General features: G+C 37.5%; 1 protein-coding gene across 1 annotated transcript; it reads right to left on the bottom strand.

Moving 5' to 3' along the window:
• Nucleotides 1–840: 840 nt before the first annotated feature.
• On the bottom strand, nucleotides 841–16708 carry LOC140142225 (mdm2-binding protein-like). The gene is made up of 6 exons (XM_072164196.1): nucleotides 16627–16708; nucleotides 13637–13841; nucleotides 12265–12531; nucleotides 7813–8179; nucleotides 6020–6133; nucleotides 841–4856 (listed from the first exon to the last, which is right to left on the bottom strand). The coding sequence occupies exons 1-6, from the start codon at nucleotides 16706–16708 to the stop codon at nucleotides 4737–4739; spliced, it is 1155 nt and encodes a 384-aa protein (XP_072020297.1). The 3' UTR covers nucleotides 841–4736.
• Nucleotides 16709–18140: the final 1432 nt, after the last annotated feature.

Raw genomic sequence — 18140 nt, 5'->3', positions numbered from 1 at the left:
ATAATAAAACTGGTGATCCTCGGTTGTATTCTCCAATTCACCCATTGAGCTCCACAGTTAAGCCTCTAAGTGTTTTTTTTTCATTGTACCTCAATAACAAAATCATACATTATGGCTTTAAGTGGGTGATAACTATGTGAATTTGTCCAGAAATATATATTTTACAAAGGACTTTTTGGTAGATTGGTGATGTCTCTCCTCACCCTGTGTGAACAGTATATACCATTTGATTTTAGGTCATTTATGCATATTATGTAAGATTACGCCACTGGTCAAAATCAAAAATTATTTACTGACCTGACATTTTCAACAATCTTGGACGATGTCCATCTTCAGAGTGATGTTTATCGATCCAACTTCTGTCACCAATAGAGGGTGCACTAGCACTCAGAAGAGGATTGTATATATGTGATTAAGATAATGTGGGGATCGCTTTGAAACAAGACAAAGTAGCCCAAATAAAAGGACTTTACTCTCCACAAAGAAAACAACGGGTCAGTGCATAATCCAAATCAAGGATTGCGTACCATGCCGTTCAACAGAATTATGTTATCAAATTTGTTTCTTGTCATTGTGTTTGTATATATTATAATCATGTTAATCAAGTTATCAGTTGGAAAGATTCCCAAGTCCTTGAGAAGGAATGAAATGAGCCCGCCATATTCGATCTTGATTAGGAAGATAGCTCTGAACACTATAAACAGGGACGAGGGACATGTTATCTTCATCACGTATACGATCCTTTTCTGTGTGCAAGAATAAGAATAACAATATATCAACTCGATTGTAAGTTTTGACAATTTTATTTTATTTTACATATTGATTGATAGCTATTGATAATATTATGTATATAAATTTGGGCTTAAAACTTTTTACAAAAAACTTTTTTTGAATTTTGAGAGACTGAAAAGTTCTATTATAAAAAGGTATTTTCACTAATCATGCTTATTTTAGTAATGAAGCAACATCTGTCAATCTGCTTTAGTTCAGATTTTTGTGCAACATTTTTAGACAAAGTAGTGTTAAATTTATCTACACACTCTGATATTGATTGGGTTGTGATTTTCAACCCAATGCCTAATGTGTTCATTTCATTTGAAATTCATACTCCTCTATATGGAAGATATTTCCAGAATCTTCCACAGGGGTAGTGTGGATTTTAAATGGAGTAGCCCATTATGTCTTGGTTTCACACGCTTTCCACAATTGGATGAAATCTTGTCATCTGGATCATGTAATCGGAGACTAGTAAATCAACACTATAGGTATTTTACGCAATTCCTTGCCAAGCTGGAATTTACATGTTGTGTCCATGTAGCGTACATGGCTGGAAAAATGTATCGTCGGCAGAGTGCTACACTATCGTAAGTGCAGTAGAATGTAATAGCTGCCATTTGCAACATTTCAATAAATGTACTTATTTTTAACCAATAACACTAGAAAAACACCTACCGTAACTACATGTAAATGATGTGATATCTTGGGTTAGCTTAGTGGCCATCAGGCAAGTAATACAGAACATCAACACTTTACAATGAGGGGATGTGCTGCAATAATACTAGGTGTTTTACAAAAGGCAGCTATTACATTCTAATGCACTTACGATAGTGTAGCACTCTGCCGACGGTATATTTCAAGGGAAGCTAAGCCAATTTTCACTCAAAATACTGCAAAAATCCATAATCTAAGGCAAATGTATGCAATATTCTGAACATGTTATACACAGATGTGTTTATCATGGAGCTACAGGCATGCTGAGTATTCGAATTCCATCATGGTTAAGAATGATTTAAAATGCATATTCTCAATGTAATGCATTATTTTATTTTAACTTCTGAAAGTTTACATTATCATACCTGGATTCCTAATTATTGTTATATAGGAGATACAAATGCAATTGTATATATTAATTGAAGCAATAAAACATAAAACAATTGATTGTCAACCTGCATAATTAGCTCAATAAAAGCCTCAAAGTGAGAATTGTGATAATTTTCTACTGTATGACTTCATTCATGTGTGCAGGTGTGAATACACTAACTTTTGTGTTTATATAATTCAGGATGTCAAAATTCTGAAAAATAACATAATTTTCTGCATTTCGAAAAAATGAGAATCGGTATATTTGCAATAAATATGTTTTCCCGATTCAAGATTAAAGGAAATCTGTACCATAAACTAATCAATGGCTAATATAGTTATATACCCCTAAATTAAACATACCAGACGGTCTATATGAATTCGGAATATTCCTAACAAAGAAAAAGCACTTTTAATCCTTCATTACTGCGATTCATGGAAGCCGCCATGATAGCTGCTTGCGAATCATTTCTGCCACAAGCGGTCAGTGTAACCTTTCACACAGACCCACGGCGAGCGTGTGTTGCTATGGCATTCGCGACCCCACAGCGAATTTTGGTTTTTAGTGCTATTTTTACTTTTCGTTCTCAAAAGACATTGTTGATCATAAATATTACTTAAAATACATTTTTTTATGTTCTTCTGTAGTTTTATGGGTAAAAATTGTCGCGTTTTTTTTTGAACGAATGTTGAATCTGAACTTTGGTAGTATTCGCTTCGTGTCACCAAAGTTCACGAGCGCGAGGCTTGTGGCACGGATTTCGCTGGTTTCAATATCGGGGTACCGTTACAGCGTAATAAAAAAAACATCGGGTATCAATATGGCCGCCGCCATGGATTGCAAAATGACCGTTGATCGTCGTAAGGAATTAAGAATTTCTCCTTTATTTGTACGTATATAAGCTTGGGACTTTTACTGTTTGTCGTTTTTATTATTACTGCAACTATATAGCCATTGATTAGTTTATGGTACAGATTTCCTTTAAAGGCCGAAAAAAGTTGTTTGGTTATCCTTTGACCCTGCTATGGAAGACATGATCGGTCGCGGTCTGATTATTTTTAAAGGTCATACATGTATCCAAAACATGTATGGACTTAATTACTAGCTTATAAATAAAGACTGAACTGGGATGTTTTATTAGGCGATAGAAACAAATTAGTTCGATCTTTTGATCAACCATCGATGCTTGGTCAATCTTTATAATTTATGAAATCAATTCTCGCTATTCACAATAAGGGCGCCGCCAGCGGTTTGCGATGTAATCGTGATGTATTACACGCAAATCGATAGAGAAAAAATTAATTGTGCACATTTCAAATCACATTATTGAGTATCGATTCGCGTGTAACACCTTTATTTTGACAAACTAAACAAATATTGTCACGTGTTCCTATGTAATAGCGTGGTAATATTCGTATTGCGCGGACTTGGATGTCGACCTTTTCCCATGATACATCACGATTACATCGCAAACCGCTGGCGGCGCCCTTATTGTGAATAGCGAGAATTACGGTAATTTACCATTATTAATTGTGATAACATACAAATATTTGCCTGTACTGATATTGAAAAGTATAAATTAAGCATAATTCTGATTATTTAGTTGTTTATTTCATTAATAACAAGCATCAAAGCAGTCGAACTAATTTGTTTCTGGTGCCTTACTGTATTACTTCATTCATGTTTTAAAACAGTTTAGAAATGAAACATTTTTCAAGATGGTAAAATTTCTGCAAGAAAAAAGCTGGAAAAGGGTTGGTCCGTCGAGCACAACCAAACAATGTTTTTTGGCCCAAATGTCAGTTGGGTTTACGGAAAATAAACAAATTTGTTTGGAGGAGGGACTTTGATCTATGAGGTTCCAATAAAACACATTGCATAGTAGGAAGCAATTTAAGACTTCGACGCTACTCAAATTTCACTCACCGGAGCGCTTTCACCGGGTCAACCGGCGTCTTCAGCGGATGTTATCTGGGTCAATCAAGGAACATATTGACAGGAGCAAATAGCACCCGATTGACTGGGAAAACGTAAAAGTGCCATGCATATCAGGACTAAAAGACCCAGACTGAACCGTGACAAAGGATTAGACATCTGTTTGCCAGCAGTGTTGGAATTAAGCATTTTTTATGCGTAGCAAAATTTTGCTTTCGTTACTTTTCTCTTGGTACATTCACATACTTCAGTGTGTAAGTCTATGGCATAAAAATGCTACTCAACTCTAAAAATTGTGTAGCAAATTGATAAAATTGTGTAGTATTTTGCTATGCGATACCACCTATTTCCAACGCTGCTGTTTGTGACAACCTCCTGACCCCCCGAAACCCAAGAGGGCGCCACCACATCTTCCAGTTTGACGTCATCAACATGTGTAACGTCATCGGAGGTGTTCCAATAACATCACTAGCAACAACAAATTTTCAGAGCAATAACATCCGCTGAAGACGCCGGTTGACCGGGTGAAAGCTCTCTGGTGAGTGAAATTTGAGTAGCGTAGAAGTCTTAAATTGTTTCCTATTTACGTTTACCGCTACGTATGATTATACATCATTACATTTCCATTAATACAACACACAAACTCAAATATCTTAATATGACCTATCACATCAAAAACATAGTGGTTGTCTTTGAAAAATACACATATAAATTTCTTAATCGAGTTGATCATGAAGAACTGCATTTTTGCGTAAAAACTACATCCCACACATGTGACGTGGCTGAGCAGTCTATAGTTGATGACTCCAAAATCTAAGTCATCGTGATGATATTCACTCACTGTCTTCATGGTCTTCACCATGGTCAAAAGAAATACTCAGAATATTGGCTATTTTGAAACATCTCCGACTTTAGTTCTTTAGGGAAACCACCTCCAAGTTCATTTCTTTTCCTTGGCAGTATAGAGTTTTTCTTCAAAGCCGACCACAAACTCCACATTTTGACTGGCAATGTTTTTCATTTCATCTGTGAGACTGGAGTAACTTTTGGGTGGCAGAGCCTGTTAAAACAAGAACAAAACAAAACAAGAAAAAAAGATAATTAAAAAGTATATTGGCTAAACTTACCTTAACAAAGTCCCTACATTAGTTAGTTTTTGCTTAAAATTAAAGTTAATTTGGTTTACAATAGGCGAAAATTATTCAGTTTTTGTTACTGTGCATGTTAAAAAAAAAGCCCGAACTCACCCTCGCATAAATTCACATAACTGTGTGCCAGTCATGCTCCAAAGTCATCACATCGCCCCCAATGGTCTACCTGACAGAGTGAGTTAGTAAAACCAAATCGATTTCACACAACGACTTCAAAATTGATGGTGTGTATAGTTACTTTTGTATAATAAATGATTTCAGTAATTTAGAATTGAATGCATTGTGGGTAAAAATCTGACAGGATATCACAACCAGATTCAGACAACTTTTCATAAAAACCATTATTATTTTTTTACTAATTGTTGGGTCTGAATGTCCCCAAAGAACTTTCATGTAACAAACAAAAATGATTTGAACCTACCTTAATTTTAGAAGTGCAAGTGTTGTAAATGAAAAATAAAATCACAGGAATTCCTGATCAGTCGAAGTTCATTCCCACGATAGTGCGAGGGAAAATTGCAATAATATATATCCCGATATTTTACCCACAATGACTCTTTCTTAATTAATGAATAGCCTTATTAATAAGGCACCTTGTCCTATCTGAGCGGGCCGATAAAAACAAGAACTACCCAGGGTTTTACCAGATTAATCTCAGGAATTCTTTTTTGCCTGAAAAATTGGTCGTAAACCATTGTAAAAAGGTGTGTTCTGTACAATTCAATGTAATACAATGCGATTTTTAAGGGAATTTGCCGTTGCTTAAGACTATTAAGGTCCGTTCATACTACCATCGCATTTGCGATGCATTGCTTTGCGATGCGTTGCCGCACTGCATCGTACTGCAAACTACTGCATTGCATAATCGCAATGAAGTTAAATACATTTTAACTTGGAAATGCGACAAGTTGCATAGAGTTGCGGCAAAAAGTAATCGATATATCGGCATCGCAAAGCAACGCATCGCAAATGCGGTGGTAGTACGAACGGACCTTTACAGTGTATCAACGCTTACTCACAATTTTATGCGATTATATCCCTATCTTCAGTTAGGACATTAAATTGAACTTACTCTGACGTATTCCTTTGTCATATTAAATAGTCTCTTGGAGCACTGTGTATATATAGGGTGGTCTTTATTGATGCCTCTCTCATTTAACAACTCATGTACTATGCCTTGGAGTAGCTGTAAATACACAAACACAAACATTTTATTAAAATAGTCAGAGCTGCCAACATTGGAATATGTAAATGCAGAAGATTTCTGCGAAGTGTAAAAAAAGCTTAGGATGTGGCGCTCTCGCACCAAGGGCAGCAGCAAATGCAGAAGATATAGCCAGATGGCTGCAAATGCAGAAGATTATGTTTTGCAGAAGACAGAAGATTGTCTGCAAATGAGGAAGTCTTCTGCCGGATCAAGAAAGGTTGGCAGCTCTGAAATAGTACAAACCAACCAAACCACTTAGTCAAGGAATTATGTAAGTAATGCAACCTCTATAAAAATTTAAAAAAACATTTATATATATGAGGAAACTATACCAATCCAAACCCAACCTCCTCCCCAAGGAGTTAAAATGGATCAAAGATGGCCAAAAGTTATCAAAGAAACACATTTTACATAAATTTCTTCTATCCTTTGTATCCAAAAATAAGGCAGTTTGGTTAATCCTAACTGAACCGAGTCTCACTAAAGCTCACTATTAAAACCACCAGGTGTGCATGCATTCCATGTGATGCGATGACACAATCAGCCCAAGTCATATACCCAGGGAATCACTGGCTGGGCCAATGCAACCCCCGTGGCTACAGGTCGGCGATCGTTTGCATAGCATGGGAGGGTCCGAGGTTCGAATCCCGGGGGTACGGAGTAACTTCTTTGTTCATCTTCTCTCCTATTTTGTTTCTTATTTCCCCTCCGGTAGCAAAAAATCACAGGTTCGATTAGAAGTTTTGGTTAAGTTTCTGTCTCATATGAACAGCTTAAATCATAACGCAATCAAATTTGAGTCGGAGTTGCATTATGGGTACATTGATGTATTGGTGGTATCAGAGGTCACACACAGAGGTCAAAGGTCGTTGTAAAGGCCATTATTATATGCACCAACACATAGGGAGACAAGCAAGATAAAGTTGTATCTGTTCTATTTACTGCAATCATCTCAAATGTTAACCTTTGGAACATTTCACATGCATGCTGTTTGTCTCAGTGCCTTCCTTGGCCATATTTACATAGAAAGTAATTTAAATTGTGAAACCGTTGAACAATCTGTTGGACAGCATAGATATTGAATAAAATTGAATATCTCACATCAATTCAAAGCTACGCCCTTTTTTGAAATACTGGTTACTCGCACCTCAAATTACATGTACTAGATAGAATTACTGGTAAATTTGTATTGATCAATATCATTACATGCGCAGATTCATATGTAATCACAATCAACAAAAGTCAATTAATTGATTTTATAAATAATAAGAATCAAACAATCATAGATGATCAATCGAAAGATCAAACTAATCCGGTTCTATTGGATTATTCAGTTGAAATCCACACTACCCCCGTGGAAGATCTTGAAAATATTTTCCTCAGGGGGAGTATGTTTTTCGAATGTAATTGGTCAGGGTTAATCATTTTGAAACCCATACTCCTGCTCTATTATGGCTTTACCTATACCTTCCACAACTGGAGTGAGTATTTCAAATGGAAGTTACCCAATTTGTCTATTCTAATCAAAACATATACTCCCTCTGTGAAAGACTTCAGCTAGATCTTCCACATGGGTAGTGTAGATTTTAAATGGAATAGCTCTTTGGCTACTTATGATTCAGTCTATTGGCTTATATTTTATCCAGTGTAACTCATACCTCAGTATGTTTCTGCTTCCTCGACCTCTGACCCCCAGATGATGATGCTGACCTCTGACCACCTGATGCTGACCTCTGACCCCCAGATGATGACCCTGATAAACTACTACTCCTAGATGGCCTCTTCCTCCCAGCTGCATCAAAAGTAACCGTGGTAACCTTTGATGATGATGACAGCGATGATGTCGATGCTCTTCTCTTGCCATCATCCGCCATGCCTGCTACTTTACTGAGTTGATTTTGTCGTCTGGGTGAGCTTCGTACGGCTGCACCACGAGGTGATGAGAGAGACTGTGACTTGCGTCTCACTCGAGGGGTTGATGTGGGTTTCGCAAACGTTTCCTCGACAGCATTTCCTCCCAAAAGCCTGTTGATGAGAAACAGCAACAAAACAAGTTATTAAAGTAGGATATCCAATTACATTACCAGGCTCAGGTATACATCACAAGGCCATACACTTCACAGGAAGTTGCTGATCAGGGCGCAGGGTTCGGTTTTGGTGGCAATAACTGGCAAAAACCTGTTTTTGCTCATTTTTGCCTGGTTTAAACCTGCAAAAATGGCAAAACATGGCAAAAACTCGTATATAGTCACTGAAATATTAACAAGTAACACATAAAGCTCATAAACAGTAAACATACAACTTTATAAAAGAATTATTGAACATATTTTTAATCTAATCAAGTCCTTAAAAATTAAAAAGTTTTGAATTTGATATTCCACATTTCAATAAATGCACTACTTCTTAATAAACAAATATGTTACAAAATCTGGCCTTGTTACTCTCAGGAAATTAATTTTTTAATTTCATAATTCTTTTTGAGATACAAAAATCCCAACTTTAAACTACTTTTTAAGATCCGCACAAGCCCTAATCAACCTACATAAACCATCACAGCCAGGTTCAGCTCCCTGAGTTTCCTACTATTAGGCAAAAAAAATTTGCTTGCCCTCCACCGACCGACCCAAAATTGACCAAAATCAAGGTCGGCCCTTTAAAAAAAATAGTAGTTTTAGTTTATAATTTTAATGGTTTTTTATTACTTTTTCTGTGTGTAAATTTCATTTCAAATCAAAATTTGGCCAACAACATTTTCTTAAGAACAAAATCATTACTGTAAACCCATTATAAAATTTATAACTGTCCATTCCTGCATCAAATTTCTATGGTGTATCTTGCGTATTGAAGGTCTGAAGTAAAGTATTGATGTATCTTTCCACATGACCAATGTTCATTGCCTACAAGCCAAAAACATATATAATATATAATATAATAATAATACTTTATTTTTATAAAGCGCATTTACATCAAACAAGATCACAAAGCGCTGAACAATATTAAAACAAAATATAATAGTACAGATAAAATATAAACATCAATAAAAAGTACAGATAACATTATCATAAAAACAAAATAATATGAAAAACAAGATAATCACGAGATAATATAAGATAAAAGAAAAATACAATAACACCAAGATGGGTAATGCAATGAAGGAATGATTAATGAGCAGCAGATGCAGAAACACATTGCACTAACCAACTGGCTAACAGCAAAAAGCAAATGATGTAGGCCCGCCACAACAAATTCACGAGAGTAAAAAACAATCAAAACTGAGCGGGCGTACACAAAGAGCAACAAACAATATGAATGAATAAAAAATATATAACTGCGCAAAAAGAAACTTAAACTAACACCTAAAATGCAATCTGCACAGGAAACGGAAACACGAGAGCAAAGGCCACAAAATTAACTGTGCAGAAAGCAAAAAGGAAAAAAAAAAAAAAATTGAAGCAAAATTTACCAACAAAATATATACTATTAGACAAAAACCGTGATGAGAATTGCAAAGGAAGAGGTGAACGAGCAAGAGCAAAACAATAACAACAATGCAATTACCATCGGTCTAATATAATAATAAGCAAATACCATCGGTCTAACATAATAATAAGCAAATACCATCGGTCAAACATAATAATAAGCACAAGAAAAGCAAAAAACTAAAACAGCTAATAATGTAGGCCCACTACAAAACAATCACGTGAGCAAAACAAAAGAAACAAGTGGGCATACATCAAAAGCAACAAAGCAATTATGGGGAAATGATGTAATGCAAAGCAAAAAGAAAATGATACTAATTAACACCGAAAAATGCAGTGTGCACAGGAAATGGAAAACACGAGCGCGAAGACCAAGTAACGAACTGTGCAAAATGCAAAAAACAATGATATACTTTGCTAGGATGCACAACAGCAAGATTCACGAGAGCATAAATCAAACAAAATGAAAAGTATTATGCATCAAAGCAATAATAGGCCTGTAAAATTACAAAATCAAATAACATTGTAAAATTACAAATCAAACAAGCAGGAGAATATAATTATAATACAAAATGATTAGAGTAAAAACGCCAAAAATCAAATATATACACTGAGTAAAAAATATAATTGTCAGAGTCAATTTCAGATGATGTTCGAAAAAATGCGCGTGTGAAGACAATGATGATGACCATAATGCACGGAGTATGTGATGAAGAGTTGTAAAATGTAATGAGATGATAACAATCTTGCACGGAAAATAATTCGCGGAAAAGCAATCCAACAAAATAATATAATATACCAGGGGAGAGGTTACTAGCACATCACCCTGGCATTTGTAGAAAATAACGAAACATTAAATAACACAATGGCGGAAAGGATGGGGTTTCTAGCGTGATTTGAACATCGGTAGAGTTGTTGCAATGCAATGCGAATATCAAATGAGATGTATCTTGGCGAATATCATTGAGATGACGAAAAATAAGGATCACTAGAGGAGAGGTTACCAGCACTTCACTCTAGTGATTATTGCACAGAAAACACATAATATTGGAATGCAAACAATATCTCTCGATGACAAAAACGTAGAAATGCAAATATAACGCCATTACGTTGCAAAAATATGATGAACAATGCACGGAAATTAAATCGCGGAAAATATGATATAGGGGAGAGGTTACTAGCACATCACCCTGGAAATTGAAATATATTATAAAACACTAATTAAAACATTGGCGGAACAGATGAGTTTTCAGGCGTGATTTGAACATCGGCACAGTTGTTGCTTGGCGAATATCAGTTGGTAAGCGATTCCAAAGAGATGGTGCGGCATAGGCAAACGATCTTTCTCCGTAGAACTTCGTGCTCGGACGGCTGGTTTTCAGTAGATTATCACGCGAAGATCTTAATCGTCTTGAAGGAACATAAGGTTGTATGAGATCACAAATGAAGCCAGGTGCCATGGCATTCATAGCCTTGAAGGTGAGCAGAAGGATTTTAAATATAGCTCTATATTCCACAGGAAGCCAATGCAATTGGCGTAGTAAAGGTGTGATATGCTCACGGCGAGATTTGCATAAAACTAAACGTGCTGCGGTGTTTTGCACGCGTTGGATTTTTGCGACTTCGGTATGCGTTAAACCGTACAACAAAGAATTTGCAGAGTCAAGCCTAGATGTTACAAAGGCGTGGACGAGTCTAGCGGCAGTGTTTTCATCCAAATATTGGCGGATCTGGCCGATCTTCCGGATAGCAAACATCGCCGACTTGCAGATATTATTTACGTGGTCACTCATGCACAAAGACGCGTCCATGATGGCACCGAGGTTACGCGCTCTTGGCGATGACAACACTTCAACCTCACCAATGGATATATTTTTTCCAACCAACCCACCCACCCCAAAAATCCCACTGGAGGGCAAGGAAATAATTTTTTTGGGCCTTAGCAGCAAGTTTTTTATCAAGGGGAATTTTAAGCTAACATTGTAGCTCGATTTACCGAGAGAACAGAAATTGACACTGCAGGGGCTTGAACTTGTACCATCACATACTAGAGTTGAGTGCCTAACTAAATGAGCTAACTGGACGGCTAACAAATTGTGAATATGGCAATGATGAAAACAATCAAACACAAGCCAGTAGAATACATGTAAGTTAACACTGGGATTAACTTTGTCTCAATAGTATATCTTTTATATCTAACTTCCTCTCAGCTTGACCTATGACCCTTTACCCCTATCTAATCACCAGTACATGTCAAGTTCGCTCAATCGATAATGTGTTCGACTATGATGCCAGAGGTTACGGGTTCAAACCTATCGATAAAGATTGAGTTAGCTTGAAATTCCCTTGGACAAGGAACTACTGCTAATTGTCTTGTTATAACCTGCACGAAGCTCGGGGAGCTCGTCCTGGCTGCGAAGGTCAATTGTGGAATGGCTAGGGTGTGTGCTTCTTAGCCGCAAGTCCCTGTGTTGCTGTTTAATGGTTTATGGAATGAAGTGGGGCCGTAATGGTCAGCGACAACCTGTAAAGTGTGCCGAGGCTGTGGATTAATGTCCAGGCATTGTGCCTGGCCCTGTGCATAGCGCACTTTTAATAAATCACTGCGCATTCCTTTTACGCCGTACATACCTTCGTTTATTTGCCTGTGAACTTTCTGTATCCTCACTCTTCCTTTTCACTCCTCTTAACATCTTCTTCTTGGCACTATCCGTCAACTTCCTTCTGGTCTGACCTTTGACCCCTGGTTTCGACTTTGTGGTTCTTATCTCCATGGTAGCAGGCGAGGCCGCTTGTTCCATGGTGCAGGTGCAAGACGTTTCGTTCCAGACCAATTTCTGCTGCATCTTGGCAAAGTGATCTTCCTTTTTCTGCGCTTTTTCTAGATCCAGACAATATCTACAAGGCAGTGGGAGGAAGAGAAATATAATGAAATTAAGAAGGGTTGGAGGGGAGCATGACCTAGTATTGTTTGCACTCGAATATTGAGACAATTAATGCTGACACACAAGAAGAATGGTATGGCTTCTATCAAAGAGATCTAAAGGCTTTGATAAGGGGTGTCATTTCCGCCACATGTTCGTTATGCATGCTGTGAAAATTGCAGACCTGAAACAGGGTCTTTATAGAAAAAGAGGGAAAAAAGCTGAAAATGCTCAAAAACCGCTGAAAACAGCGTAAAATTCAGGTAAAATGGCTCAAATTGGGCTGAAAATAAAAGAAAACACATAAATTTCAGGAATAAAAAAGGCAGCTGAAAAGAGGACAAGTTTCAGGCATGAAATTGTACCAAAAATATCGCAATGTTACAGCAATAGACTAAAAATTACTACAGATGCTTCACCAATTGGCAAAGTCCAGCATCACCTGGCACTGAGGGCAAGGTCTTAGCCAGCTAGACGTCTGCCCGTCTTTAAGACGGGCTAATCTAATTTTAGACGGGTATATTTAATGGATTTTACAGATGTGATAGCTCTAAAACATATGAACTTGGGACTAATTCAAAGTGACGTGTAAAAGACCAAATTAGGACATATTTGAACACAGTGACCCTTCCATGGGTATAGACAAGTTGTTTTATATTTGAGGGTCAAATTTTGGTATAGATTGGACAGGTGGTTTCTGATTTCTGGCTAAGACTCTGACTGAGGGCCAATCGATCCATGAAGCGGGACATAGGAAAATGCTACACCCATACCGCATATCATCGTTGGGCAGGAAAAACCTACTATGCACTTGTGGTCCTTGAACATGTTTGAAACAAAACTGCCAAGAGGTTATAAGAGGTTTTGCTTTAAACATGTTCAGGGGCCAATGACGCATGATATTTTTCCTGCCCAATGACGGTATTATTCATAAACACATAATATGTGTGTGATTTGCTAGACAACTGATTGAATGATCAACCCTCATGAATATGCAAAAATTCTCATTGCATTCTAAGCATGGGGACTTTGCCCGTTGGTACGCTATCTGCAGTTTTTTAATCTATAATGACAGCTACCTTATTCCTGGGAATTTATGCTTGACTAATTCTTCAAACGGTTGCTCCCTGTCCTTCAAAATGGCTGTATCCTGCTGGTGGTCTTGGCTTGATTGTGGGACACTCCCACCCATGACACCTATAGGAGAGAGGACTTCCTCCAGCGCCAAAGAGTGACCACCTGGTTTGAAGTGACGTAAGAATTCTTCAGCATTCAGACGTATTGCTACAAGAGAAAGAGAGAAAAACACGGTTACATTAGCAAATATTCATGTGTCAGAATACTCTCTGACTTGAGTCATTTTTTAAAATTCCATGATAAATACCTCAAATCACAGCAGCTGAAAAGAGTATCCCATCATGCATTGCATTATATCTGCTTGCTCCATAGCAAATGTATACAAAATATAAACAAGACCTGCTTAGATATTGAGAGCTATTGATAGATTCACAATACTCTATGGGTGATATTTTTTCAAACAAAAGTCTAAGCTTCCCTGATTTAAGAGAGTAATTGAAAGTTTAAGTGTGGGATTTTGTGTACATTTTCTATGGCACAATCAGTTCTATAATGGTACCGCAAAGCATAATGGGATACTCCCTTTAGCTGCCGTGACCTCAAATAAAGAAAGTCCCCAGTTATGTAACCCATCCTATACCAAAACCTGATCTTGTTATGACAATTTGATTGATACGGTCGTGTGCAGAATCACACAAGCTCCAATTTGATACCTAATTTACTACCAAACACAACTAAATAAACCATGCCTTGTACCGGCACTTCGGATTATGGATAGTTGACAGAGGCCCATCGTAGGCAAGCAATTAAGTTTGACCACGCTTAGCAATTTCGACTGTGTGCATAGTTTCGATTTGCAACTTTTGAAAATGTACCAACGTTCATATACTGGTATCAATCTTCGTCAATTTAGAGTGTTTGGTAGCAAATATGGTATCAAATTGGAGCTAACAAGATTCTGCACACGACCCTATCAATCAAATTGATATAACAAGATCAGGTTTTGGTGTAGGATGGGTCACATAACTTGGGACTTTCTTTATTTGAGGGGTTTATATTGGGTTAAGCCATTGCAGTTGAAATCCATACACCCTCAATGGAAGGCATGACCTTTATCTTCCACACTGGGAATGTGAATTTCAAATGGGGTTATCTGAATGGGTGATTCTACTAACAAGGCGGTTCTCGAACCACGAGTCTCGCCTGCTCTGGCGACCGCCTGCTTTTGCGATTACTTTTGGTAGAAGTAAATGAACCTGCAACAACCCATGGCGATTTGCCTGTTCAATTTGAGCTTGATTGGACCAATATTGGAATTTGACCTTTGATCCCTAAATTTTGGTGGGTCTCGGCTGGGCACAATTACCTGGCTGATGGTGACTGTACCCACCAAGTCTCATGTCCATCCGACAATTTTTACTAATTTGACCTCAGATGGCCCCTACTGACCCCAAAATGACCTTCCAAAACTTGGGCTCTAAATGTTGACTGTACCTATCAAGTTTCATGCCCATACAAGAGAGCGCACCACCAATGATTGCGCCATTGGATAACACAGGAAAATACGCACGTTTGGATGGCGTTTTGTCACTGCAAAAACGTAATATAGATAAAAAGTTTGGTATCATATTAAAGCTTATCACGTGTAGAATATTATTCTTTTAACAGAATATATTGGTGACCATCTACTTTTTTTTGCAAATTTAACCCTAAAAAATCACTCAATTTTTGAAACCGGACGTTGTTCAAATTCGCGCCAAAACTTCACCTCTGAAATAAAATATTGGGATTTTTTCTCAGATTCTTTCATGCAGAAACTTGTCGGAAGCAAATGAGCTGAAAACGAGCGAATTTTGACAATATCTATAGAAAATAAAGCCGCAACAAGCTGAAATAAGCGGTGGACTATTTTAACCGAATTTCACTGGTACATAAATCGTGGAGTGATTTGGTGGTGCGCCCTCACAACAGTTTTTAGTCATTTGACCTCAGGTGACCTCTGAGTGACCTCAGATGACCTTGCAATGACTGTCTAAAAATTTTGCTCTAAATGATGACTGTACCCACCAAGTTTCATGCCCCTGTGACAGTTTTAAGAAATTTGACCACAGATGAACTCAGATGTCCCTGAAATGACCTTCCAAAATTTGACTTTAAATGTTGACTGTAACCACCAAGTGTCATGCCCATGGATGACCTTGGATGATTCCAAAATGACCTTCCAAAAATTTGGCTCTAAATGTTGACTGTACCCACCAAGTTTCATGCCCATATGACGGTTTTTAGTAATGTGACCTCAGATGACCCCTGTGTGACCTTGGATGACCCCGAAATTACCTTCCGAAACTTTGACTCTAAATGTTGACTGTATCCACCAAGTTTCATGCCCATACGACAGTTTTTAGTAATTTGACCTTAGATGACCCCTGGGTGGCCTCGGATAACCCCAAATAATCTTCTGAACATTTGACTCACATGGGGGGGGGGGGGCACCGACCATGATTGGGGGCGCACCGGGGTCTGATTGGGGGGAGGGGCACGAGCCGTTTTTCGACAATTTTCCTACTGGAATTTTTAAGACAGATCGATTGGGGAATATGCCCCTATGGCTATACGGCATCAGTCCAGCATCACCTCAAACGTCATCGTTCATTACATACTTCTTACTAGGGTAATATTCATTGAGGAAAAGAGATGAGCTTTTGAACGCAAAACCCGACACAATCAGTATTATGAGTATAACATGCTGGATCAAAATTCATCAATTTTGGACATATGAAAAAGCTTGAAAAGGTGTTCTCAATAATATAAAAGATTTGACCACATGCATGTTAAATGAGTACCATTATCTAGCCGACTCATCCAGTCAGTATTCTAAGGTTTTCATTTTAAAATTGGAGATGTTCCCCACCCGACTCCCCCTTGGTGCCCCCAACCAATCACAGGCCTCAAAAACTATACAGGGCCGGTCGGGTTTTTCTGGCTGCATTACAATGGGGCAGTGTCTTTGAGGCCGAGTGCGTCTTGGGCCGGTTGAGCTTGCAACTGCAGATGATTTGACATGATGCTGACATCTTTATAGTATGTTTTATAATAGAGATAATTGTGTTGCGCATGACAGATGACAAGCTACTGCCTGTCAATCAAACTTGTTACCAAGCATCGGTAAACAAATTTAACAATAGGAGATGACTGAAGGTGACAAAATAAGCTAAAATGATAATTTTTACACTTTTTTTTTTTAAATTTTTTTTATTTCACATGATTGGTATGCATGTTTTCTTACGTGTAAGATGATAATATATTTTTTTTTTTAACAAAGCCTGAAAGATATTGTTTAACCTTAAACGACGTCAAATGTGCCACAATTTGGTATCACGAATCGTTATATATGATGTGCAGTAAATATTCATATATTCTTTTATACATAGGATGCTTCAATTTTGACACAAAAAATATTTCATTGAAAACCCTCTCACTCGGCTATTTAAATAAGGTAACCACGCTTCCCTAGAATGTGCAATAAATTAGCATTAAAAGTTTTCTTATTTTAGCAGCATTCTAGAAACTCTTGCCGTTTGACGAATTGTATGTTGTGATCCTTTCCATAGTGTTTCTAGAATGTCCTAGTATTCCTTTAGTTCAGAGACCGCTATCTTGAGCTATTGTGTTGATAATGGTCTCTGGGCAGCTAGCCACCTCCATTAGTATTCTAAGGTTTTCATTTTAAAATTGGAGATGTTCCCCACCCGACTCCCCCTTGGTGCCCCCAACCAATCACAGGCCTCAAAAACTATACAGGGCCGGTCGGGTTTTTCTGGCTGCATTACAATGGGGCAGTGTCTTTGAGGCCGAGTGCGTCTTGGGCCGGTTGAGCTTGCAACTGCAGATGATTTGACATGATGCTGACATCTTTATAGTATGTTTTATAATAGAGATAATTGTGTTGCGCATGACAGATGACAAGCTACTGCCTGTCAATCAAACTTGTTACCAAGCATCGGTAAACAAATTTAACAATAGGAGATGACTGAAGGTGACAAAATAAGCTAAAATGATAATTTTTACACTTTTTTTTTTTTTAATTTTTTTTTTATTTCACATGATTGGTATGCATGTTTTCTTACGTGTAAGATGATAATATATTTTTTGAGCTAACAAAGCCTGAAAAGATATTGTTTAACCTTAAACGACGTCAAATGTGCCACAATTTGGTATCACGAATCGTTATATATGATGTGCAGTAAATATTCATATATTCTTTTATACATAGGATGCTTCAATTTTGACACAAAAAATATTTCATTGAAAACCCTCTCACTCGGCTATTTAAATAAGGTAACCACGCTTCCCTAGAATGTGCAATAAATTAGCATTAAAAGTTTTCTTATTTTAGCAGCATTCTAGAAACTCTTGCCGTTTGACGAATTGTATGTTGTGATCCTTTCCATAGTGTTTCTAGAATGTCCTAGTATTCCTTTAGTTCAGAGACCGCTATCTTGAGCT

This window comes from Amphiura filiformis, chromosome 2 (assembly GCF_039555335.1).
Source record: "Amphiura filiformis chromosome 2, Afil_fr2py, whole genome shotgun sequence".
NCBI classification, from domain to species: domain Eukaryota; kingdom Metazoa; phylum Echinodermata; class Ophiuroidea; order Amphilepidida; family Amphiuridae; genus Amphiura; species Amphiura filiformis.
Note: the sequence above shows the minus strand (reverse complement) of the source record. Positions and strands in the feature narration are given on the sequence as shown.